Source organism: Mustelus asterias, chromosome 12 (genome assembly GCF_964213995.1).
Source record: "Mustelus asterias chromosome 12, sMusAst1.hap1.1, whole genome shotgun sequence".
Classification (NCBI taxonomy): domain Eukaryota; kingdom Metazoa; phylum Chordata; class Chondrichthyes; order Carcharhiniformes; family Triakidae; genus Mustelus; species Mustelus asterias.
The window spans coordinates 67,336,929-67,362,366 of record NC_135812.1 but is presented as its reverse complement, the minus strand read 5'-3'; the positions used below and the strand labels follow the sequence as shown (position 1 = coordinate 67,362,366).

The following is a 25,438-nucleotide window of genomic DNA, read 5'->3' as shown; positions in this document are numbered from 1 at the left end:
TCTTCCTAAATGCCTTCTCAAAATCCATATTGACAACCTGAATAGACCCTGCCCACCATGCTGGTCACATCAAATTTTAACTAGATTAATCGGGCATTCCCATCCTTCACAAATCAATACTCTCTGTCAAAGTGCTCAAGTCACAGTTGATAAAGGTGAGCCTAAGGGGTTGGGCACACAAAAGGCCAGAGTTCGGAAGTGAGTTTTGTGGGGTGTGAAACTGCAGGAGATTAAAATAAAAGCCCATAGTTTTTGCTCAGTGGCGAAGCAGCAGTGCTCGCCGCTGATCTTTGAGAAAACTGTTGCATAGTTTAGCTGTCTCTTTAGAGCAAACAATGTCTGTCTCCAAACAAAAAGTGCGGGGAAAAAAACACAGCAGGTCTGGCAGCATCTGTGGAGAGAGAAACCGAGTTAACTTTCAAGTCCAATATGACTCCTGTTTGGAGCTGATTGTCCCCCTCGGCATGCAGCTAGCTGTTTGTGGTCTTTTATAGGGATTCCAGCATCGAGCTGCAGTAATACCATCAAGCTGTCTGTGTAGCCAAGTGCATTAAATAATAATCTCTAACAAGCTAGGAAATGAAGAGCAGTAATAACCTACTGTTAAAAAAAATTCACAGAGCAAAATATCATGAAAAACCTTTTAAAAAATCTAGTAATTGTAAAGGTGGTCTTGTGGTGCAATGGTCGTGATCCTAACTCTGAGCTCTGGATTCAAATCTCACTTCCGGGTTTGATGGCCATGTGGAAGGTACATTCATAATGAGGCCAAATGAGTTGCTTTGATTTATTATTATCACCTGTATTAGTATGCAGTGAAAAGTATTGTTTCTTGCATGCTACAAGACAAAGCATACCATTCATAGAGAAGGAGAGAGGGCAGAATGTCATGTTACAGTCATAGCTAGAGAAAGGTCAACCTAATATAAGGTAGGTCCATTCAAAAGTCTGATGACAGCAGGGAAGAAGTTGTTCTGGAGTCGGTTGGTATGTGATCTCAGACTTTTGTATCTTTATCACAACGGAAGAAGGTGGAAGACAGTATGTCAAAGGTGCGTGGGGTCCTTGATAATGCTGACTGCTTTCCCGCAGCAGGAAATGTAGATGGGGTCAGTGAATGGGAGGCTGGTTTGCATGATGGACTGGGTTTCGTTCACGATCTTTTATAGTTTATTGTGGTCTTGGACAGAGCAGGGACCATACCAAGCTGTGATGCAACCAGAAAGGATGCTTTCTCTGGTGCATCTGTAAAAGCTGGTGAGTGTTTTTGTGGACATGCCAAATTTCCTTAGCCTCCTGAGAAAGTAAAAGCATTGGTGGGCTTTCTTAACTATGGCGTCAGCATGGAGGGACCTGGACAGATTGTTGGTGATCTAGACACCGAGAAACTTTAAGTTCTTGATTATCAGCGTGTAAATCTTTCCAGTGCACTTGATGGCAGGTGGTAAGAGCAGGAGAGTTTCCTGGTCAGAAGGCAATGGCAAATCACCTCAGCATTTTGCCAAGCATATTCATGGACCAATCCAATGAAAGTCAATGGTCACAAATGCCCTCTTGGGCTATGACGCCTGAAGGAGGAGAGTAATTTTAAGGAGATATGTAACAACATTCCACATTTGTCTGGGCCAAATCAATTGTTCAGAAGTAGTTATTACCCAGATTGCTGTCAACCCAATCAAATCTCATTGAATAAGGCTTCACATTCTATGGGATTGCTCATAACGATATGGAAGGGAGGAAATATTTTTGCCAGATTAATTGATGTCACTAATTGCCATCTCTGGGTGCAGCTGACAGTGCAGCTTGTCCTGGCGCAGTAACTGACAGATGACAGACTGCACCTTCAGAATTTGTGTTGATCTAGCACTTGTGCTAAATCCTGAGGTTGCGTTCGGATTCAGAGGGGTAGTGACGGCAAATGCTGTCACGAACTATGAAAATTTCAGGCCTTGGAGATTGGTGATGCCATGGAGAGAATTACACTTGAGGCTGAGAATTTTAAATATGATATGTTGAAAGATTGGGAGCCATTGTATGTCATGGAATGCTGTACTGATGGGGAAGCAGGATCAAATCCAGACTGCGGAGTTCTGGGTGATCTGAAGTTTGCACAAACTGGAAATGAAAAGCTGATGGGAGAGCCATGGCATCATCAGGACTGGAGGTGACAAAGGCATGGATGAGAGCTTCTGACCTCTGGTCTGAGAGATGGTGATGCTGAGATCGAAATCTGCATTCTTTATAATAGAGATTAAAGAAGCTCAAAAACTCAGTTTAGATTTGAATAGGATATCACGTTTGCAAACAGTCTTTATCAACCGGAGACAATGGATTTGGGTAGATGCCAGAGTTGCTGATGAGAATGTGGAGTTGGTGGTGGTCACCTGAAGTTAATAGCTCTGGTCTTTCCAATGCTTAGCTGGAAGAATCAGCAGACCACCCTCAAAGCTAGAGGTCAGCCAAGAGGTCTGACCGAACAAAGATGTTGGAGATATTGAGATAAAGTGACTAGGTAGAGCTGGGTATCATCAAATGTTCACTTGGAAAGTATGAACAATTGCTTTTCTGTTTTTAAACCATTCAATTTTTGCTTCATTCAGAGCCTGTCTCTTGACATTTTGAATGCAGTGCAGATATTGTTCATTGAGTGTTTTCTATCACAGTGCAAGATTGAAGAGGATTTTGACTTGTTTTTCCAAGTTATTTGAAAGATGACTTGACAATATTTGGTTCTTTCTGATGGTTGTCCATGTCAATAACAGTCAGCCTGACCTTTGCAGTTTGACTTCCTCAGGAGAAAACAATTTTGAGCCAATAAACAATACAGATTTAAGTATATTTTGTGATCTAAAAACTTGTAAATTGTGCAAACAGGTTTTGAGGTTGCTTTTTTAAAAGAAATTAATTTGGTTCAGACAAAAATCAGCAAACGCACCAAGTATACTCGGAAATCCAGGCTTACTGGGGAAAGTGCTGAGGGGCAGCTGGTGATCCAAAAAGGCTGAAGGTGAGTTAGCAAGGAGACTTAATGGCAAAAAATTTGTTGGACAGTTTGATCCAAAGGAACCAATGGTAGTTTAGGCCCTTTCCTCCTGTTATGTTAGCCTCTTTAAGGCTACCCTAGACGTCACACTGCCAGAACTTGCATCCTGCTGCTGCTATTCTCATTCCTGAGCTTTCCCAGTTTACCCTACCCCTTTTCTGCTGTACTCCATAATCTTTCCTGCTGCCAGAACTGTTTCTGTGGTGCTTTAATATATTGGGGCTCCTGGTGCCCGGAACCTCACTCGGAAACACTGGTCCCTGAAACACTCCCAGCGCAAGTTGGTGCTAACTGATCCCAGGGCTAATCCCAACCCTGATAAATCAGTACCCCAGCTAACGCATCTTGATCTAACAGCCCTTTCATTGTGAAGCATCTGACTCTCCATGAACAATGAACGTTGTTTAGTATATTATTTTAGTAATTCCAGTTTTGTACAATTTGGTTAAATTAGAAGTATCTATTGAGAAGTGGTATAATTATAAACCTCTGAGGCTTGCTGTTTCTATCTTTTAGTAGTGGTTTCTAAAGTGGACAGAACAAAATTACTATGGGCATGCGGGGGATGTGGATGACGGATAGTGGGCAGCAGAAGAGTACAGTCACAGCCATCATTTATATTTGAAGGTCACCCAAAAATGAAATACTTCTAACCATTGTGTGCTTGCATCACAAACGCTTTTCTATCAAGATTACATCAGCTTGGATCAGCTTTTTAAATAAACTGTTCCTAGCTGATGTAATCTTGGTCGAAACACATATTCCTTTCCATCAGTGTACCTGTTGGATGACTCATAATGGCTTTGATTTGTGAATATTGAAATTCTAGGAACTTTCTCCTCTTCCTGCGATTTTATTTCCTTGAGCTTGATTGAATAACAGTCTGTGACCATGATTTAAATTATCACCCATGGGACTCGCCACCGTTCTCTCAACCCTATTCCCACTAAACTGCTGACTCGACTAGCTTTTCTTCCTGGCCCCCATGCAGCCTGATACTGCAACTATTTCCCCCTCAGGTCTCAATTCCTCTTTCAAATTCACCATTATCACTCCTCCTTTATCCCCTTGTCAATTTTTGTCAGATCATGCTGCTGTGAAAAGTTTTGGAGCATTTCATGATTATAGATGCAAATTGTTGTTACGTCTTGGCTTGATGTAGACAAGTACATGCATCTAGTTTCTACTGCTCTGTAGCTATTGGAATATAGTAACTTGAAACCCTTTTAAATTTGAACGCTCGCAGTTCAATTGTCTTTAAATAAAAATGAGCCTCTTTGTTCAGCTGGTGAATGACGTGAACAGCAATTAGCATATTTTGAGTTTTCAGAGCAAGCAGATGAGAATTATAGGTTAGAAATTTGATGGAATGCTTGCCTGAATGGGTGCAATCGCAACAGCATTAAAGAAGTTCAGTGACATTCTGGGCACAGCAGTCTGCCACTAAACTCAGGATCCACACTCGTGCAGTGTCTGCTCTATAGAGTACTTTACTGGATGTACAGCAGCAACCCACCAAATGGTTGTCTTTAACAATTTTTAATCTCATGCCATCCATTACGGAGAATGATGAGAGTACTAATGTCAAGAAAATATCTATCACCTGCTGGTTCCTCGCCAGTTGCATATGATCCTGATTTGGGCATGTTCTCTTGTTTCATTGTTGACATGCCATAGAATTCCTTATTTCACCGTAGTGGGAGTCTCATCACTACAAGGAGTGCAGCAGTTGATCCAAGATTACTGCCATCTAAGAGCCACAAAAGATAGGTGGTAATTATAGCCCAATCAGCATCACATACATCGTGAGAATCTTAAAAAAAAACTGGTAGACCACTTGATCCCTTGAGCCTGCTCTGCCATTCAATAAGACCATGGCTGATCAGAGTATAGGGTGGCAAGGTGGGACAGTGGTTAGTACTGCTGTCTCACAGTGCCAGGGACCCAGGTTCAATTCCTGGCTTGGGCCATTGTCTGTGCAGAGTCTGCACATTCTCCCGGAGGAAACCACGCAGACACCGGGTGCTCTGGTTTCCTTCCACAGCCTGAAAGGTATGCTGTCTAGGTGCTAAATTCTCCCTCTGTACCCGAACCGTCGCCAGAGTGTGGCGACTGGGGGATTTCACAGTAACTTCATTGTGGTGTTAATGTAAGCCTACTTGTGACAATAAAATAAATAACCACAAACCCACATTCCTGCCTACCCCCGATTAACCTTTCGTCCTCTTGTTAATCAAGAATCTATCCAGCCCTGACTTAAAAATGTTCAAAGATTCTGCTTCTGTTACTTTTTGAGGAAGAGAGGTCCAGAGATTCATGGCAATCAGAGAGAATTTGTCCTCATCTCCATCTTAAATTATCCTTATTTTTAAACAGTTACCCTAGTTCTAGATTCTCCAACAAGAGGAAACATCCACTCCACATCCACCCTGTCAATACCCCTCAAGATCTTAAGATTAGCTTTTTTAATTACTTGCTATACCTGAATACTAGCCTTTTGTGATTCATGCACTGGGGCATCCAGATCCTTCTGCACCTCAGCTCTGCAATCTCTTAACATAATAACCTTATTTTTTATCCTTCTTGCCAAAATGGATAATTTCGCAATTGTCCACATTATTCAATTTTCCAGATTTTTGCCCACTCTTTGAACCTATGTCTAGTTGCATCCTCTTCAGAATTTACTTTTCTACCAGTCTTTGTGCAATCAGCAAATTTAGCAAACATACCTTCAGCTCCTTCATCCAACTCATTTGTATAACTTGTAAAAGGTATGAGGCCCAGCATTGATCCCTGTGACACACCACTTGTCACATCCTGCAAACCAGAAAAAGACCCATTTATGCCAACTGTTTCCTGTTAGCTAGCCAATCTTCAATCCATGCCAGTATGTTACCAACCAAAACCATGAGCTTTAAGTTTCCGCAATAACCTTTGATATGGCACCTAATCAGATGCCTTTTAAAAGTCTACAGTACATCCACCAGTTCCCCTTTATCCACAGCACATGTGACCCCTTCAAAGAAGTCCAATAAATTGGTTAACACTATTTCTCTTTCACAAAACCATGTTGACTCTGTTTGATTGCCTTCCATTTTTCCCAGCGCCCTCCTATAACACCTTTAATAATGGCTTCTAGCATTTTTCCTATGTGAAATGTTAAATTAACTGGCCTGCAGTTTCCTGCGTTCTGTCTCCCTCTTTTTTGAATAAAGGAGTTACATTTGCTATCTTCCAATCGAATGGAACGTTCCCCCGAATCTACGGAATGGAAATTATGAGCAAGAGTCGAGCATTTGATCGCCTTGAGCCTGTTCAGGCACTTGATTAGATCATGGCTGGTGTGATTGTAATCTCAACTCTATTCTCTACCCCCATGCCCTTTGACTCCCTTGTCAGTCAAGAATCTATCTAACTTGACCTTAAAAATATTCAATTACCCTACCTCCATTGGTTTATGGGGAAGATTCCATAGACTAATAACCCTATGAGAGAAACATTTTCTCCCCATCTCCATCTAAAATGGGAGACCCCTTATTTTTAAACTGTGTCCCCAAGTTCTAGTCTGTCCCACCAGGGGAAACATCATTTCTCTATCTACACTGGCAAGTCCTTTTCAGGATTGTTTGTTTCAATCTGATCATACTTCATTCTTCTGAACGCCAATAGATACAGCCCCAACCTTTCCTCACAAGACAGTCCCTTTTGTCCCAGTAATTAGTTGAGTGAACTTTCTCTGCACTGTTCCTAACGGTTCTATCCTTTCTCAAATGAGCGCAAAACTGTACACAGTGCTCCAGATGTCATCTCACCAATGCGACGTACAACTGCAGCAAAACTTCCCAACTTTTCTGTTCCATTTGTGGTAGATGGCAGCATTCTATTTGCCATCCTAATCCCTTTATGTACCTTCATGCTAACTTTGTGTATTTACCAGGGCACTCAGATCCTTCTGTACTGCAGAGTTCTGCAATCTCTTTCCATTTAAATAATATGTTGCTTTTCTGTTCTTCCTGCCACAATGGATAAGTAAGCATTTTTCCATATAATACTCCATCTGTCAAATGTTTGCCAACTCACTTAACCTTCCATATCCCTTTGCAAACCCCTTATCCCCTCTTTACAACTTAGTCTCCTATCTTTGTGTTATCAGAAAATTTAGCAACCATGCATTCCGTGCATTTATTCAAGTTATTTTTACAGATGGTAAATAGTTGAGACCCCAGCAGTGATTCCTGTGGCACTCTGCTAGTTAATGCTTGTCAACCCAAAAATGACCTATTTATCCCTACTGTTTCCTGTTAGCTAACCAATTGTCTGTTCTAATATCTACCCCATATACCATGAACTCTTATTTTGTAGTAACCTTTGACATGGTACCTTGTCAGAATCTTTCTGGAAATCTAAGTACACCACATCTACAAGTTTCCTGTTATCCAAGTTACTTCCTTAAAGAGCTCTCAGTAATTATTCATACAAGATTCCCCTTCACAAAGCCATATCGACTCTTCCTGATTGCATCCATATTTTCTAAGTGCTCTGCTACAACCTCCTTGATAATAGATTCCGGCATTTCCCTGTGACAGCGGTTAGGCTGACTGGCCCATTGTTTCCTGCTCTCTGCCTCCCTCCTTTCTTGAATAGAGGAGTTACATTCGCTAGTTTCCAATCTGATGGGACTGTTCAAGAATCATGGGAATTTTGGAAAATTGAAACCAATGCAGCTTCCAATAGTGCTGGAGGAATGTTTGCTGAAGCTTAACGAACTCAAACCAAACACAGGATTCCCAAATCTTAAACACTAGTAAGATGCCCATTTCTTATCCAGTTTGAATATTGGTTTGCAAGGAGCACAGTAGGATGCATCCCACCCCATGGTGACTGGTTTATCCTCAACATCACTTCAGGGATGGAATCTTGAGGCAGTGGGGTTTTGTCTGCCAGCTGGACAAGCCCCACATTGCCTCTTTTCAGGAAGGTCTGCTGTAACTTGTTCAATTCATACTTTATACTGCCCTGAAATCAAGGATCCCATGGCAGAAGCCCTGCCGGTTGAGAGCTACCAGCCAATTGGAGGCCGATAGCTCTGTGAAGCAGCAGGGGGGTAACTGGCGGGGGGTGGGGGGGGTGGTAAGCTGGTGCTATTACGGCACCCACCTAATAGCCTACGGTCTGGAACCCAGGCCAGAGGTGAGTGATGGCAGGGCAGAGGGGTCACTTGACAAGGGTGTATGACTATCAGCGGATCTGCTTTTCTAATGCCAGGCCCCTCAAGTCAGGTACTGAGAGACAGAGACCCTCCCCAGGAGTTGAAGCAACCCTGCATTGGTCTGCTTGTCGCATTCTCTGCATGGTGAGTACCAACCCCGCCTGGCTGTTACCAGCTGCAGCAAGATGAAGCCCTTAAGTGGGCATTGATTGTCTCCTGCCATCAAACTCACCACGGGGAGGGCACCAGATTCCACCTGTCATAACAGTGCTTTGGAGTACTGTAAATGCGATTGTAATTGGCTCCGAGACGGGGTTACTTAATCCATCATGTTAAATGTGTTGAAAGCGCTCTGCTAAAAGCTTTTTATATTTCCACGCTTCACCAAAATGTTAAGTAGATTTTTAAAACCAGCATTTAACCAGTAAAAAACAAGTTTGCAAATTGTGCCTCTAAGTTGGATTGCTGTAAAGTTTTCTACATCTACTTTAAAATCGTGCGTGGTCTTTGTAAATATTATTTCACAGTAATTTGAGTAAATCTTCCATTTATTATTAATCTTCATATTATGTAATTCCACAAGAATTAAGAATTCTCCCAGTTTGGGAAGCTTTGTAGAACGTAACCTGAAAGTTGACAGACACATCTTTGTGTGAAATGGACGAAAATAAATCCAAGTGTATTTGTTGAACTGAAAGGCAGGAAATGTCCAAAAATATCAGTATTGAAGTCTCTTCCTATAAATCCACTATTCCAAAATGAACACAATAGGTAAAAATAGTTTTGCATGGTGGCTTACCAAGCATTATTTCCATTCATGAGCTTATGAAACTGGCATATTTAGACTGTCAATTGTTCTTCCAAGCGGAAGATGAGCAAGTGGTCATGGCTTAGAGTTTGTGACTGCTGCAATTCAGTATTTGATATTTATTGAAATGTTCCCTTGAAGATGAAGACATCATTACCTTTTTAGTACAATATTAATGCAACCTTCAGAAATACTGAATATTACAAAATAAATTGACAATCATGTTTTTAAGCAATTGCTAGAAATATGCTGAAAATCTGAGAAACAGGATTAATATTTCTGTTGTAGATGATGGGATTATTTTAATTAGCATTAAGCTGCAGTGTGTTTCAAATAGCATAATCAGAATGCCACTCTTGTGGGCAACTTAAATTAAACACCCTAAAATTTGGGGTATGGTTTTTAGGGCGGCACAGTAGCACAGTGGTTAGCACTGCTGCTTCACAGCTCCAGGGACCTGGGTTCGATTCCCGGCTTGGGTCACTGTCTGTGGGGAGTTTGCACATTCTCCTCGTGTCTGCGTGGGTTTCCTCCGGGTGCTCCAGTTTCCTCCCACAGTCCAAAGATGTGTCGGTTAGGTTGATTGGCCATGCTAAAATTGCCCCTTAGTGTCTTGGGATACGTAGATTAGAGGGATTAGTGGGCCTGGGTGGGATTGTGGTCGGTGTAGACTCGATGGGCCGAATGGCGTCTTTCTGTACTGTAGGGTTTTTATGATTTCTTTGAAGGTGTGGACTCTGATTAATTCTATTCCAGAGTTACCATGGGTTAGCTTACTGGAGTGCCACTTCCAGATTCTAGGTATAAATGTGCCTCAGACTATTGGCAAGCCACATCTGCTGCCTGAAAGAATCCTACAAGAAATGAGTTGGCACCGGTACAGAGTACACAAAAATAGATACCATTTGGAAACATTTATAGATGTCACAAGGATGACTTGTGTGAGGAATGCAATAATTAAATCTTAGGCTGTGGGGTGTGCTTTACTGATTTGAGGTTGGAATAGGGAATTTTTTATTATGTAGCTGAGGTTCCCTGTGACTGATTTGTCTCATGTCAAATATGGGGCATGTTCCAATCCCCATAGTTGTTCTAAGTGTACATGTCATGCAGCTCCAATTATTGAACAAAAGGTATAGCACAGGAACAGGCCCTTTGGCCCTCCAAGCCTGTGCCGATCATGATGCTCTAACTAAACTCAAAAAACTTTCTGCCCTTACTCTGTCTGTATCCTTCCATTCCCTCCCTATTCATGTACCCAGCCAGATGCCTCTTAAAATGTTGTTAATGTGCCTGCTTCCACCACTACTTCAGGCAGTGCGTTCCAGGCATCCGCCACTCTCTGCGTGAAAAACATCCCTTGCACGTTTCCCTTAAACTTTCCCCCTCTCACCTTGAACCTGCGCCCCTTGTAATTGACACTTCTACCCTTGGAAAAAGCCCTGTCTATGCCCCTCATAATTTTGTAGACCTCTCTCAGGTCTCCCCTCCGCCTCCATCTTTCCAGTGAAAACGATCCTAGTTTATTCAACCTCTCCTCATAGTCAACACCTTTGAGACAGGCAACATCCTGGTGAATGTTCTTTGCACTCTCTCCAAACCTTCCACATCCTTGTGGTAGTGTGGTGACCAGAACTGCATGCAGTACTCCAAATGCGGCCTAACCAAGGTTTTATATAGCTGCAACATGATTTCCCAACTCTTGTACCCAGTGCCCCAGCTGATAAAGGCAAGCATGCCATATGCCACCTTAATCACCTTGGCCACCTGTGTTGCCACTTGTGGGGAACTGTGGATCTACAGGCCCAAATCCCTCTGTTAACATTTCTAAGAGTTCTGCAATTTACAGTATAATTCTCACACAGATCTGATTCTCCAAAATCCATCACCTCGTATTTGTCTGGATTAAACGCCATCTGCCATTTCTGTGCCCAAGTTTCCAATCTATCTATATCCTGTTGTATCCTCTGACACTATCAGCAACTCCACCAATTTCATGCCATCCACAAATTTACTGATCAGACCACCCACATTTCCTCCAGATCATTTATATATACTACAAACAGCGAAGGTCCCAGCACTGATCCCTGCGGAACACCACCAACTCCAGATCTCCATTCTGAAAAACACCCTTTCACCGCTACTCTGTCTTCTATAACCAAACCAGTTCTGTATCCATCTAGCCAACCCACCCCGAATCCCATGTGAATTTAGTCTTTGTACCAGTCTGGCATGTGGGACATTGTCAAACACCTTACTAAAGTCCATATAAACTACATCCATAGCCCTTCCCTCATCAATTATCTTTGTCAGCTCTTCAAAAAACTCATGCTGCCTGTTACTAACTGGTCCTTTTTCTTCCAAATGTGCATGTATCCTGTCCCTCCGTATCTTTTCCAAAAGCTTCCCCCACCACTGATGTCAGGCTCACCGGCCTGTAATTTCCTGGATTATCCCTGCTTCCTTTCTTAAACAAGGGAACAACATGGGCTATTCTCCAGTCCTCTGGAACCTCTCTTGCCTCAAACATGGGATGGATCTCATCCAGCCCAGTGTCTTGTCTGTCTTAATGCAATTTAGGATACTCAACACTTCCTCCTTCGATATATTGACATCCTCTAGAGCATTCACACACCTATCCCTGACCTCAACATCTGTCGTCTCCTTCTCCTGGGTGAATACCGATACAAAATATTCATTAAGGATCTCGCCCACTTCCTATGGCTCCACTTCCCTCCATTGTCCTTGAGTGGGCATGCTCTTTCTCTTGCAACCCTCTTGCTCCTAGTATATGCATAAAAAGCCTTGGGATTCTCCTTGACCCTGTTTGCTAAAGGCATTTCATGGCCCCTTTTAGCCCTCCTAATTCTGTGTTTTAAGTTCCTTCCTACTTTCACTGTACTATATTGGTCTGAGGTTTTGATGTTACAGAATTGTAGTAGGCTTCACTATCCTAATATTTAAAATGGTTTAGGCAACACCTGCAATTCGGTAATGTTGGATCTTCAATAAACCCTACATCCAAACATCTCCGAGCTATGATCTGAGCATAAATGTTTACCTAAACTGGTTACTGTATGGTAACATTTCAGTATAGTCCATTTCGTTTACTATGCTAACAAGAGTTGTGTCCTAGTTTGTCAGCAGAATTCCTGATCTTGGTCAGGCCATTGGGGGAGTGGCTGATTGGAAGCTTTGTGACCTTCTCTTGGTGGGAAAACAAAGCCAGAGGGGAAATAATTTGTGTACACTTTGGAGATAGCTAACTCATGTAGTATCCTGAATGGGGCATTATATTTCAAATTGGGGGCAATTTAGTACAGCCAATCCACCTAACCTGCACATCTTTGGACTGTGGGAGGAAACTGGAGCACCCAGAGGGAACCCACGCAAACATGGGGAGAACATGCAAACTCCACACAATCACCCAAGGCCAAAATTGAACCCGGGCACTGAGGCAGTAGTGCCAAACACTCTGCCACCATGCTGTTCGTAGAAAAGTGTGTTAATTTTGTTTTAAACATAATTTTTGTCTGGTGTAAAAGTGATTCATTGTTTAAATTAGTTACATCAGTAAGCAACAGTTGGCTTCATTAATGAAGTATGTTTTTCCTCCTCCATTTTTCTCCTTTTCTGTCCCTTCTCCCAAAAAAAAGCCTGAAAGAATAGATCCAAGTGCTTCAAGACAAGGCTATGATGTGCGATCAGATGTGTGGAGTTTGGGAATCACATTAGTAAGTGAAGTGTCTGCTCGACTTTTAAACAACTTTAAATTGAACAAATGCACTTATGCAAAGAAAAATGAATGTAATATCGAGAATCTAAATTTTCTGGTACACCTTGAAAAGATAACTGCCTTGAAAGGCTTCATTATGTTGAAGGTTCTATATTAATATACATCTTTGAATATGATGGAATAGTGGAAGATTGAGAATATTGGCATTAATGATTTTTAATAGCTTGTATTTAATAAACTGCGTTTCCATTTCTCTATTGTTTTCTAGTATGAACTAGCCACTGGACGATTCCCATATCCAAAATGGAACAGTGTATTCGATCAACTAACCCAGGTGGTAAAAGGCGATCCCCCGCAGCTTTGCAACTCTGAAGAGAGAGCGTTTTCTCCCAGCTTCATTAACTTTGTTAACTTGTGGTAAGAATGATGCAAAGTAATTGTGTATAAAACAAAGCTTCATTCTAGAGTAGGTGATGGCCTAGTGGTATTATCGCTAGACTATTCATCCAGAAACTCAGCTAATGTTCTGGGGACCTGGGTTCAAATCCCACCACGGCAGGTGTTGGAATTTGAATTTAAAAAATATCTGGAATTAAGAATCAACCATTATTGATTGTCGGGAAAACCCATCTGGTTCACTAATGTCGGGAAGGAAATCTGCTGTCCTTACCTGGCCTGGCCCACATGTGACTCCAGAGTCACAGCAATGTGGTTGACTCTCAACTGCCCTCAGGCAACTAGGGATGGGCAATAAATGCTGGCCAGCCAGAGACGCGCATGTCCCCACGAATATATTAAGAAAAGAATCGGTTTGTGCCCTTTCACTTTGAGTAGCATTTTCCTTCCTGTTGGGTTTTGCTGTCACACCTATTTTTGTCGCAGTTGCTCTTGGATATCTATTAGACTTGCCTCTAATGTTGTACTCCAAAGTTGATGGCTCATGATATTGTGTAGTTGTATCTTCACAGTGCCACCCACCCAAGAGCTCCAGAATTCTGGCCACCAATACTGATAGTGCTGTCACCAGGTTTCCCCACCCATATTTCTGCTATAATGTTCACATCTTGTGGTTGTGATTCCGAAAGCATCAAAAATTGTTAACTTTGAAACTAAGAAAGCAGCTTTTCCATTCCAGAGGACTTGGTTGAGAGGACATGGAACGCTTTGAGTTTTCCCAGTATTACCAGTGCATTTCAAGTATATTTCCTTCAACCTGTACTGAGTTGGCCATTGTTAAACCTCCTGCTTACACTGAGATAATAGTCTAATAATGTGAAATTGCTCAGATGTCAGAACTATCACAGCCCTGCGCAAGTAAAAATTAAAAGCTGCAGTTCAAGCAGCCCTCCCTTTACCTTCCATGTCCCTGTTATTTCCTGGTCCCAGGGTTCTTCTGTTTTATTTTCACATTACCCAGTATACCATATTCCAATTCTGAGCAATTCTTTTAATGAGAACTGCTGTTTCACTGTACATAGAAAAAGTTTGCTGTTTTATTTCTACATATAAAGTATTTAATACCAGATAAAGTGGTAAATGCGGGGTCACTTTTAGCATTTAAGAAAAACTTGGACGGGTTCATGGATGAGAGGGGTGTGGAGGGATATGGTCCAAGTGCAGGTCAGTGGGACTAGGCATAAAATGGTTCGGCACAGACAAGAAGGGCCAAAAGGCCTGTTTCTGAGCTGTAATTTTCTATGGTTCTATATTGAGAAGCAAGAAGATTGCCCTGTTAGCGTCTGACATGATTTTGTATTGAATGTAACATAATTGTGTTACTGGATTTGAAGTCTACAGCACTGGGAGTCTTGATTGTATGCAAATGAGAGCTCACAGTGATGCTCTGAATTAAATCTTCCATTTGCACTAACCTCTGGATATTGCAGTATTTTAAATCTTGATGAACCTACAGGCTAATAAAATCTGCGAGATTACTACATTAATCCCAAGGCGAAATGCGGAGTTCGACAGATTTTTGATCTTGAAGACAGTCGAGCATTATGGCTGTGGGGGGGGTGCGAATAAGGCCACAATTGGAGCATCTATGATCTTATTGAATGGCTAACTTGCTCAGGACCAATTGGCCGACTCATGGTGACACAGTGGTTCGCACTGCTGCCTCACAGCACCAGGGACCCGGGTTCAATTCCCAGCTTGGGTCACTCTGTTTGGAGTCTGCACATTCTCTTCATGTCTGTGGTGGGTTTCCTCCAGGTGAACTGGTTTCCTCCTACAGTCCGAAAGATGCGCTGGTTAGGTGCATTGGCCATGCTAAATTCTCCCCCAGTGTACCCGAATATGTGCTGGCATGTGGCGACTAGGGGCTTTTCACAGTAACTTCATTGCAGTGTTAATGTAAGCCTACTTGTGACCCCCAAAAATAAACCGAAACTTATTTTATGTTCTCAAAATGAAATTCTTTAGAGCAAAAGAGCTTCTAGTGTGGAGGATTTCTGATCTGGACAATAGAGTTGGGTTACAACGTGCCTGTTAATTTTGCCATTAAAATGCATCAATTCTTTTTAAATGAAGATCTAAACACCTTTCTCATTGCAGGCAATTCTTATGAGTTAAGGGCTGCCTTGATTTTTCTGTTCCAGTTTCAGTATTTCCTGCACATAATCCAGCCTTGCAGTTGAATGAACTCCGAAGAATAAACATGTTTCTGCCACCTGGTGGCCACGTTAAATTTAAGCTGAGGCTTGGGATTCATTTAGCAGTCATGAAAATGCGTACGTGCATGTTTCAAACTGCCCATAAGATATTTTGTTCCTGCGTTAGAATCATAAAATCCTACAGGGCAGAAGGAGGCCATTCGGCCTATTGACCACAATTCTCCCCTCCCCTCCCTCTTTGGCCCTATCCCCAGAACCCCATGCATTTACCCTCGTCCCCCTGACACTCGGGCCATTGAGCACGGCCAATGCACCTAACTCGCACATCTTTGGACTGTGGAGGAAACTGGAGCACCTGGAGGAAACCCACACAGACACGGAGAGAATGTGCAAACCCCACACACAGTGACCCAACCCGGGTTCCTGGTGCTGTGGGGCAGCAGTCCTAACCACTGTGCCATCGTGAACAAGTTATTTGCGAGTAACATTCAAAACGGCCAATTAATTGATTGAGCTCATGCAAGGACTCTGAGTACATATTGTTAATGAAAATACTTCAAGAATTAATCTGATAACTTACTGGTCAGTGTATAAGATGTATCTGTTACAATCACTATAACCTCTGCTTTGACCTTGTGAAATTACATCTGTAAGATTTGAGGAGAGAACCGGCAATATGTCTAGAGTTGAACGTTGTTTTTCTAAACCTGCAGATGATTCACTGTCTGGTAGATTATTCATGCTTCAACCCACCACTGATCAACAGTACTCAAAGTAGAATGCATCCATTTGGAATGCTTTTTGTTTCTATATCCTTAATTATATTTATGTGGTAGTTACATAACTTGGGGCTTAAATCAGACAGATTTGTACGAAAAAGCCAACTTACAACCCATAAAGGTGAAAGATCCTGTGAAAAGCAGTTTGTTTGGTCTGCTCTCATGTTTCCCTGACTGACTGAAGAGCCGTGTCCAATTTGGGTTTGGGGCACATCCAGCATCCTTGATGAAGGAAGATATACAACCTGGGGAAGATCTCAAGGGAGGGATGCTGTGTTCAGCTGCCCTGAGCAGGTACATCACTTGGTGCAGAAGATCCCAGGTTTTTGATCCCTGATCTGTACTGAGTTGGTTTGTCTAAGCTGGGGCAGTAGTTGATATATTTGAGGTTAGCTCTCCTGGGAGGGGGCAAATCATTCAAAGATCCTTCTTGGTAAGGCTGGCAATTTTTGGTGTCCATCCCAGTTGCCCTGAAAAGTTGGTGGTGGAGTTGCTTCTTGAACTCCATTCATGTGATGGAGTTCCCAGAATCCTGTTAGGAAGGAAGTGCCAAGATTCTGATTGAAACGTGACAAAATCAAATGGCTGGTAACCTCTAGTTTTGGTGTTCCTGTAAATTTTGCCCTTCTGGGTGGCCATGCTCCATGTGTTTTGGAGATGCTGCCAAAGAAACTGTCCTTAATAAATCTGTCAACAAATGTCCAAGATCAATCTTGAAGGATTATTTGGCAAGCTACTGTAGGCCAGTTGGCATTTGTGAAAGCATACTTCAGATTTAACATTGACACCTTCACTAGGGAAGCGGAAATGTTAGTGATAGAGGAAGAAGAGAGAAGTGAATTATGTTAACTTCCAATAACGTCTGCCATGTAACCAAGCTTCCATTTGAAGCATTGTTTAAATATACTGGATATACTGTGTTGCTTACCTCTGTGTACATAACAGTTTGCATCTCTTTCTAGCCTTACAAAGGACGAGTCCAAAAGGCCAAAGTATAAAGAGCTTCTGGTGAGTATAATTTGCAATTCTTGTTCAAGCCCTAAATTTTCATACTGCTTTTATTTGTAGCCAATAAGATTATATAAAATAAAAGATTACTATCTTGTATTTTTAGTACACACTTTAAATTATTTACAAAACAGTGTGATCCTCCATAATGGCATCAAAATACAAAATCTCAGTCATGTTTGTGTGGAATAATTGATCATTATTTTGTTGACAGACCATCCACTTTGCCAAATTTCAGTTGGTCAGCAGGAGAAAAATTCAATTTTGTCTGCGATCATGCAGCTTTTAAGGTTACTTATACCGAAGCCATCTCCAATTGCCCATAAATAATCTTGTACAATTCAGCCCTGTTCTCAACACCGCTGATTAACATGAACAAAAAGTCAATATTCATAAGTCTCCTATAAATTAAAGCTTGCAACTCTATGCATGACGTAATTAGGATAGTGTGCCTCAGAAGTAACAGTCAAAGCCTTATTTTGACTTTACGTATCAGACCATGTGCTCTTGTTCTGTTTTAGAATTCAGCACACATTGTTGCAAAGCCAAATCAACCTAATTTATTTACATGGGAGATGATTATAAAAACTCTCAGCAATTAACTAACATTGCATTTGACTTGCATTGCAATAACTTGGGATTGATTTAGAATCTTTAATGTTTTAAAACCTCCTGAGGCACTTCACAGGTATGTGATTAAATCATATTTTACACTGAGAAATATTAGGATAGGTGAGCAAAGGATTGGTCAAAGAGGTAGGCACAATATTTAAACTGTTTGAAAAGTAAGGAATCCAAAATCTTTGAACAGAGTTGATAAAGGCTTCCAAATACTCCCCAGAAGCAGGCAACCAGAGCAATAAACGTGCAATGAAAGGAAACTCCATACTTACACAGTTGTTCAAGTTTTCCTACAGGCAGATTTCCTCAGAGTCACTAGCCAGGTGATCAGACTATCATTTACTTTTACCACTGAGATAAATAAAGTGCCAGCTGCCCCCTCATAGTTCTCTACTGAGCTGTTCACTTGGATATCTGGTCACAACAGAAAATTCCTTTGTTATATAATGTGTCTGGAATGGGTCTGCAAATTTGCATGTGCAATAACATTCTCACTTTATTATTCAATTCCTTGCCATCTGCATGTTTAAAGTTTTCCTGCTGTAAATTTCACTTGGAGTTATAGATATACAGCACGGTAACAGTCCCCTTCAGCCCAACTCGTCCATGGCGACCAGGTTTCCTAAACTGAACTAGTCTCATTTTCCCATGTTTGGCCCATATGCCTCTAAACTTTTCCTATCCAACTAGTCCAAATGTCTTTTAAATGTTGTACCTGCCTCTACCACCACCTCTGGCAGCTCATTCCATACACGCACTACCCTGTGTGGAAAAAGTTTCCCCTCGGGGTCCTTTTTAAATCTTTTCCCCCTCATCTTAAACCTATGCACTCTAATTTTGGACTCCCTTACCCCAGAGAAAAGACCTTGGCTATTCACCTTGTCTACGCCTCTCATAATTTTATAAACTTATATAAGGTCACCCCTTATCCTCCTATGCTCCAGGGAAAAAAGTCCCAGCCTCTCATAATTCAAATCTCCCAGTCCCATTGACACCCTTGTAAATCTTTTTTGCACTCTTTCCAGTTTAATAACATCCTTCCTATAGGAGGATGACCAGAATTGTACGCAGTTTTCCAAATGTGGTCTTACCAATGTCTTGTGCATAACATCCCAACTGCTGTACTGAGTGCTCTGACTGATGAAGGCAAATGTGCCAAACACCACCACCCTGTCAAGTAACTATGTATCCCTAGGTGTCTCTGTTTGACAACACTCCCCAAGATCCTGCCATTAACTGTCTAAGCCCTGTCCTGATTTGTCTTACCAAATGCAACACCTCACATTTATCTGAATTGAACTCCATCTGCCATTCCTTGGCCCACTGGCCCAGTTGATCAAGATCACGTTGTAGTCTTAGATAACCCACTGTCCACTGCACCACCAATTTTGGTGTCATCACAAACTTACTAACCATGTCTCCTATATTCTCATCCAAATCCATTATATAAATGACAAACACGAGTGGACCCAGCACCGATCCCTGTGGCACACCAGGCCTCCATTCTGATAAACAACTCTCTACCACCACCCTCTGTCTCCTACCGCAAGCAAATTTTATATCCAGTTCTCCCTGATCCAATGTGATCAAACTTTACTGATCAGTCTACCATGCGGGGTACCTTGTCGAAGGCCTTACTAAAGTCCATATAGACAATGTCTACCGCACTGCCCTCATCAATTTTCTTGGCCACCCCTTCAAAAAACTCTGATCAGATTTGTAAGGCACGATTACAAGAAGTTTAACAGTAAGAAGTTCACCTGAAGAAGGGGCTTGGAGCACGAAAGCTTGTGTGGCTTTTGCTACCAAATAAACCTGTTGGACTTTAACCTGGTGTTGTTAAACTTCTTACTGTGTTTACCCCAGTCCAACGCCGGCATCTCCACATCATAAATTTAAAACTGCCATTGCTGCTGGAATTCTCAAGCTTATGGAATGCATTGTGAATGTGTAAAGTTTGATGCTAAATGCTGAATAGGTGAATTTTTGTAAACCGCTTTATGGTTAGCAGTAGAAATGTTTGTATAAATTAAAACTAATTCAGTGCAAGTGAAGGAATTTTGCTGAGAGATCATATCACGCATGTGATGAATATTTTCATTGCAGAAAGAAATGTGAATTCTATATCCAAAACGTTAAAACTTTAAACTTTAAAAAACATGCTGCTGTTTTCATTTATTCAGAAACACCCTTTCATTTCGATGTACGAGGAGCGCAGGGTGGATGTTGCAAATTATGTTTGCAAAATCTTGGATCAAATGCCCCCAACCCCTGTTTCCCCAATGTACGTCGATTGATTCTGCTGCTGAAGAGATGGCTTTAAAACGGCTGAAAGAAATCAAGGTGTAAAGATTTGTTTTATGACACATTGCAGTGTTTCTATTTTTAACTTGCTCAAACAGACCGTGCAATAAAAATTGGTGTTCCATTTTCTTTGTGTCTGCCCACGATTGTCCATTCGAAAAGCATCCTTATCATTGTACCCAAGTCATCACAAGAGTTTATCTGGATCAAAGATAGTTATTGCCTGTTCGGGTTAAGACATATGGAGACTGCCAGTCTGTTCATTTAAATCTGGACCTTGGTGGGATATTATGCAGCCATTGCTGGGAAGAGTTTGAAACTGGCGACATCTCGGTGCAGTACTGGAAAGACCAAGTCTTGGACTAGCTTTTCCCCCCGTTCTATAGAATATTTTTGGCAGCACCTACAAGGACTCCTAAATATCTGCTTTGTCTTCAATGAAAGGAAACTAGTACACGAACAGGAAACTTTGATCAGTACTCCGATGCAGTCTCAAATACATTGAGGAATTTTGCTTCACAAAGTGCAATAGATTTGCTGATTTTAATTCTGTTGCTTTATAGTTAGTGTCTATTATGGAGGAAAGAATTCATCTGTATTTTACTGTTAATAAAGCTGAAATGATTTTTAAATAAGGGCATAACTGAATACTATGTCTTTCACCAAAAAAAGTGTGTGGACTGAGATTTGCGATGAAAACAAAATTGATACAGGAAAGATTTGCTGTAAAAAGCTATTTCCCCTGATACAGAACTTTTACATGACTTAAATGTCATTCACTGTACAATATCTTTGTAACTATTGGGAAAAATAGCCCAGGCACCTGAGAAAAGTGTTTTAATATTGTCTATTGAAATCTTAAAAAAAGAATAGTGAACTATGGTGTAACTTTGAGCAGTATGCTCAAAGAGTAAGGCATGCTGGAAAAAAATAAGCTTGTGTTGAAGCAACGAATGTTTTCCTGTTTGTTAATCAGTCTGTAAATGTACACATTGATGTCTTAGGATCTTAGACAAAAGCAGGCTCTATATGGATTATGCAGTAAGCACCTGGCAGTGATGTTCTTAAATGTTGCCCACCGACAGCTCATATTGTGGTTCAATGTGCTATTTTTTACCAGAAATTATTTATGCAAAAATAAATGTATACCTGTGACTGCTGTAAACCTCAAAGTCCTCCAGGTTTATCAGTGATGCGACAACAGCAATTGGCTACTTGTTTGGTTTAGTTATTGGTTGTACTTGTCTACTAAGGAAAAATTGCTAAATGGTAAGAGGAACAAGTCACCGTGTTTAGACGTTGGGTGCAGAGTCTTCCGATTAATGCAACACCACTGCGGTTGCAGAGCTCCAGAGGTGCTAAATATCTGGGAGAACTCTGTTACTTGAGATAACTACAGGAAAGTTTTAATTTTAGCTACACATGAACCAAGACTTGTGCTACACAAAAAAAAAGATTCTTTCTGAGATTCTATTTTTCATACCAATGCCTATTGAGAGTGTGCTTGTTTTCTGGGGGAGGGGGGGGTGATAATTTTTGTAATGGACAAGTATACCCAGTAAATAGCTCCACTGTAGATCAATGTCACAAGTTATAAAATTATGCAGATTTTTTTTTGTTCCACTCATTCGCTTTCATGACTAAAGACACAAGCCCACCTCCACCGCCCCCCCCCCCCCCCCCCCCCCCCCGCCCGCCCCCAGCCTTGCTTGGCAATTCATTAATGTGTTCAATTCTACTGGTGGAGAAGTTGCCTTGAAAAGAATGTCAAGGGAACTTTTCTTCTTACTTGTTGAGTGGAATGCCTGTAAAAAAAATTGGCAATTTATTCCTATATTAATCTTAGATTATAATCTATTAAGGGTGAGGAATATATTACAGTGTATCTTTAAAAAGGTGTATAATGGTCACAAACTGTGAAAATAGAATAAGAACTGTACATTGTGAACTTTGGTTAATTTTTTCTTTCCTGTACCATAGAAAATGTATAAAAGATATCAAAGCTGATGTGCAGGGATATTGCCTTACTTGTCTGTGAAAATGGAGCTCGCTGAGTAACATCACCTTAGCATCATTTTACGGAGCTCATGGATATTTCTTATCCTGTGTACTGGTTTGACTTCTTCCTATATTTAAAACATCATAAATGGAATCTTAAGTGTTCATGTAATAGTTCTATACTCTTGCCTGCAGGTCAGTTGTAATAAAACTAGAACGTGACTGTGACCTTGTTCTTGTTTTGTAAGATCTGAAACACACAAATGCAAAAATAAACTCCAAATTGAAATACTGGGAAAAAAAATGCACAACTTGATATGTTCTCCCTAAAAGACCAGGTTGATGTGTTTTGTCTGGAATCATTCAGTCATAAGCAACTTGACACTTGTGCATCTGAAGAACTTGTATATGGCTTGAATTTTAAAATGGATACCTGCGGATGGTAAAGCAGTTCAATTTGATGAATATGTAACTCTTCACTAAAGATCGGACCCTATTGGAATCCTGGGCTACTTGTTGCTCCATGCTGTTTATTTATTTTGACAGGATCTTTCTTTGCAATTTGATTAAATAGTGCGCTGCCAACATATAAGAGAGTTGTCCTTTCGAATGGCTGCTGTTTAACTTTTGGCAGATTCTTGCTTGCACCTTACTATTGTGGGCAGGAAGTCATCTGTCTGATTTTGTGCAATAGTCTAAAATGTCTTTCCCGTGGTACTTCTATGAGCAAGCACTGAAGTCAACATCCTCCATTTCATCTCCCTTCCCATCAGCAAGCTCCTGAACACTCCTCCCAGAGTAAGTAGCCAACATTAGGGAGACCAAATGGTGGATATTGGTTGATCTCTTCGCTGAGCAGCTTCTAATACTCCACAAGCGCAATCCTGAGCTTTCCAGTCCTTCACTGTTTTAATTCTCTGCACCACTCTCACTCTGACTTCTTGTCATCCATCCTCTGCACTACTGATGTTCAGGAACAGCAATTTGTGTTTTGATTTGATCACTCCTGCCTTGTAACCTATTGTTCTCTCCACCCTTTCCCTGCCTCTGTTCTTACTTAAAACCTGTTACAACTGTAACATTTTACAATTATGATTCTCTCTTCACGGATTCCACATGACCTTTTGAATGTTTCCAGTGTTTTCTCTTTTACTTTTGTCAAACAGATGATAGTTGCATTGACGTCAAGGTGGTGGTCTTGTGGCTTGTTGAATAGCTCCCCTGCCTTTTAGCCAGAAGCTCCAGGCTTGAAGTCCTGCTCCGGGACTTGGTCACAGAAGCAGTTCAAACAGGTTGATCATCAATCCTTCCACATATTCTACTATTCCCCAAAGGGAGAAGGTGTGTGAATAAACCCTGTGAAGTCAAGATGCAAAATGGGCTGCTGCCTCAGTGGCTCTGATGAAGTCACAACCTGAAAGTTTTACTCTGTTTCTTTCTCCACAAATGCAGCCAGATCGCTGAGTATTTCTGGCATTTTCTGTTTGTTTGCTGCCTCTATGTCACTCACTTTACACTATCAAACAAAATCGAGATCTACCCCAGAATGTGTACCTTGTGTGCACAGAAATCTGTGCTTAAGCTCAGCAAAGGTGACATAGTGGTTAGCACTGCTGCCTCACAGCACCAGGAACCCGGGTTCAATTTTGGCTCGGGTGACTGTGTGGAGTTTGCACATTCTCCCTGTGTCTGCGTGGGTTTCCTCCCACAATCCAAAGATGTGCGGGTAAGTTGATTGACCATGAGAAATTGCTCCTGAGGGGGATTAGGACTGTAAATATGTGGGGTTACGGGGATGGGACCTGGAGGGATTGTAGTCAATGCAGTCTCGATGGGCCAAATGGCCACATCCTGCTCTGTAGATTCTATGATTCTAAAGTCTACTTTCAAAGCTGAAGGGAGGCCTGGTACTTATTTAGTTCTTTCTTAAAGCCTGATACAGCCATTCTCCACACAGTTTGGAATTAACTTGGTGAATCTATAACATTTTAAAAGAACTGGCAAGTAGTCTCTGCTGATGAAGTGAGTGGGGAAATTCAATTTGCATTATGTATTGAATCGTTCTTTGAATTATCTATTTCCAAGAATGAGCTCCATTGTAATTAAAAACGTTTATTCCTTCAAGCCCATTTCAACAACATGAATTGTTTGATCTAAAGGAAATGGAAAGGAATTTAATGGGTAAAGATCTGCGCAACCAGATATTGTGAATAAATCTACATGCAGCACTCTTCAAAAATTCTTGAAACAAAAATAGTTGGAGTAAACCACTTAGCCTTTTGAACTTGCTCCCTAATTCAATAAAATCATGGCTGAACTTCTATATCAGCTTCACTTTCCCCCCCACTTGCCCCATTTACCCAATTTCCTTAGTGCCTAAAAATCTATCAATCTCACTCTTGAGCACGATCATTGAGCATCTACGGCCCCCTAGAATAAAGAATTCTAAAGAGACGCAACCCTCTGAGTGAAGAAATATTTCATGCTCCGTGCTAACTGACCCCTTAACCCTGAGACTGTGACCCCTAGTTCTAGACTGCCAGTCAGGTGAAACAGCTTCTCAGCATTTACACTGATATCTCAGACTTTACAATGTTTCCATGATATCTTCTCCCGTTCTTAACTGCAGCACCTGTGTTGACTGCAAAATTGAGCCCATAATTTTTGTTTTCTAGATGTTTTACTCCTTTAATAGGATTCTGTTACTTATATGGCTACCTATTTTCTGCTTACTGGTCTGCAATTCCTTGGATCTGTTCAATCTCCCTTAGCTATAACGTTGGCTATCTGCCTGTCGTCTGGCACTACAGCTTTTCTTGTAAGTTATTAAATTTGTGTAATAGTATTTCTACTATCTCTGGATTCTTTCAAGATGCACTGTTACAGTTCATCTGAAGTGGGGTTTTATCCTCGTTTGATTAGTTTACTTAATATTTCCCTATTTTAAATGTAATTACAATCATATAGAATCCTACAGTACAGGAGGAGGCCATTCGGCCCATCGAGTCTGCACCAACCACAATCCCACCCAGACCCTATCCCCATAACCTTATGCATTTACCCTAGCTAGTCCCCCTGACACGGTGCAATTTAGCATAGTCAATCCACCTACCCCACACATCTTTGGATTGTGGGAGGAAGCCCACACAGACGTGAGGAGAATGTGCAAACTCCACACAGACTGTGATCCATGCTGGGAATCGAACCTGGGTCCCTGGTGCTGTGAGGCAGCAGTGCTAACCACTGTGCCACCTTGCTGCCCCTAAATTATATCATTTCTAATCTTCCAATGTCTTGTGCATCTAATGTCTTTGTGG

The 25,438-nt window shown here is 41.4% G+C and overlaps 1 protein-coding gene across 2 annotated transcripts in view; it reads left to right on the top strand.

Annotated features, from left to right (window-relative positions):
* Positions 1 to 22,349, top strand: part of map2k4a (mitogen-activated protein kinase kinase 4a) — a 179,693-nt gene extending 157,344 nt beyond the window's left edge. For both annotated transcript variants that reach the window (XM_078225405.1, XM_078225404.1), the window contains 4 exons: positions 12,717 to 12,794; positions 13,065 to 13,213; positions 17,153 to 17,198; positions 20,003 to 22,349. In XM_078225405.1, the coding sequence (XP_078081531.1) occupies positions 12,717 to 12,794; positions 13,065 to 13,213; positions 17,153 to 17,198; positions 20,003 to 20,116 (387 nt within the window). In that variant the 3' untranslated portion in view covers positions 20,117 to 22,349. The remainder of the gene's footprint in view (positions 1 to 12,716; positions 12,795 to 13,064; positions 13,214 to 17,152; positions 17,199 to 20,002) is intronic.
* The last annotated feature ends 3,089 nt before the right edge of the window (positions 22,350 to 25,438 follow it).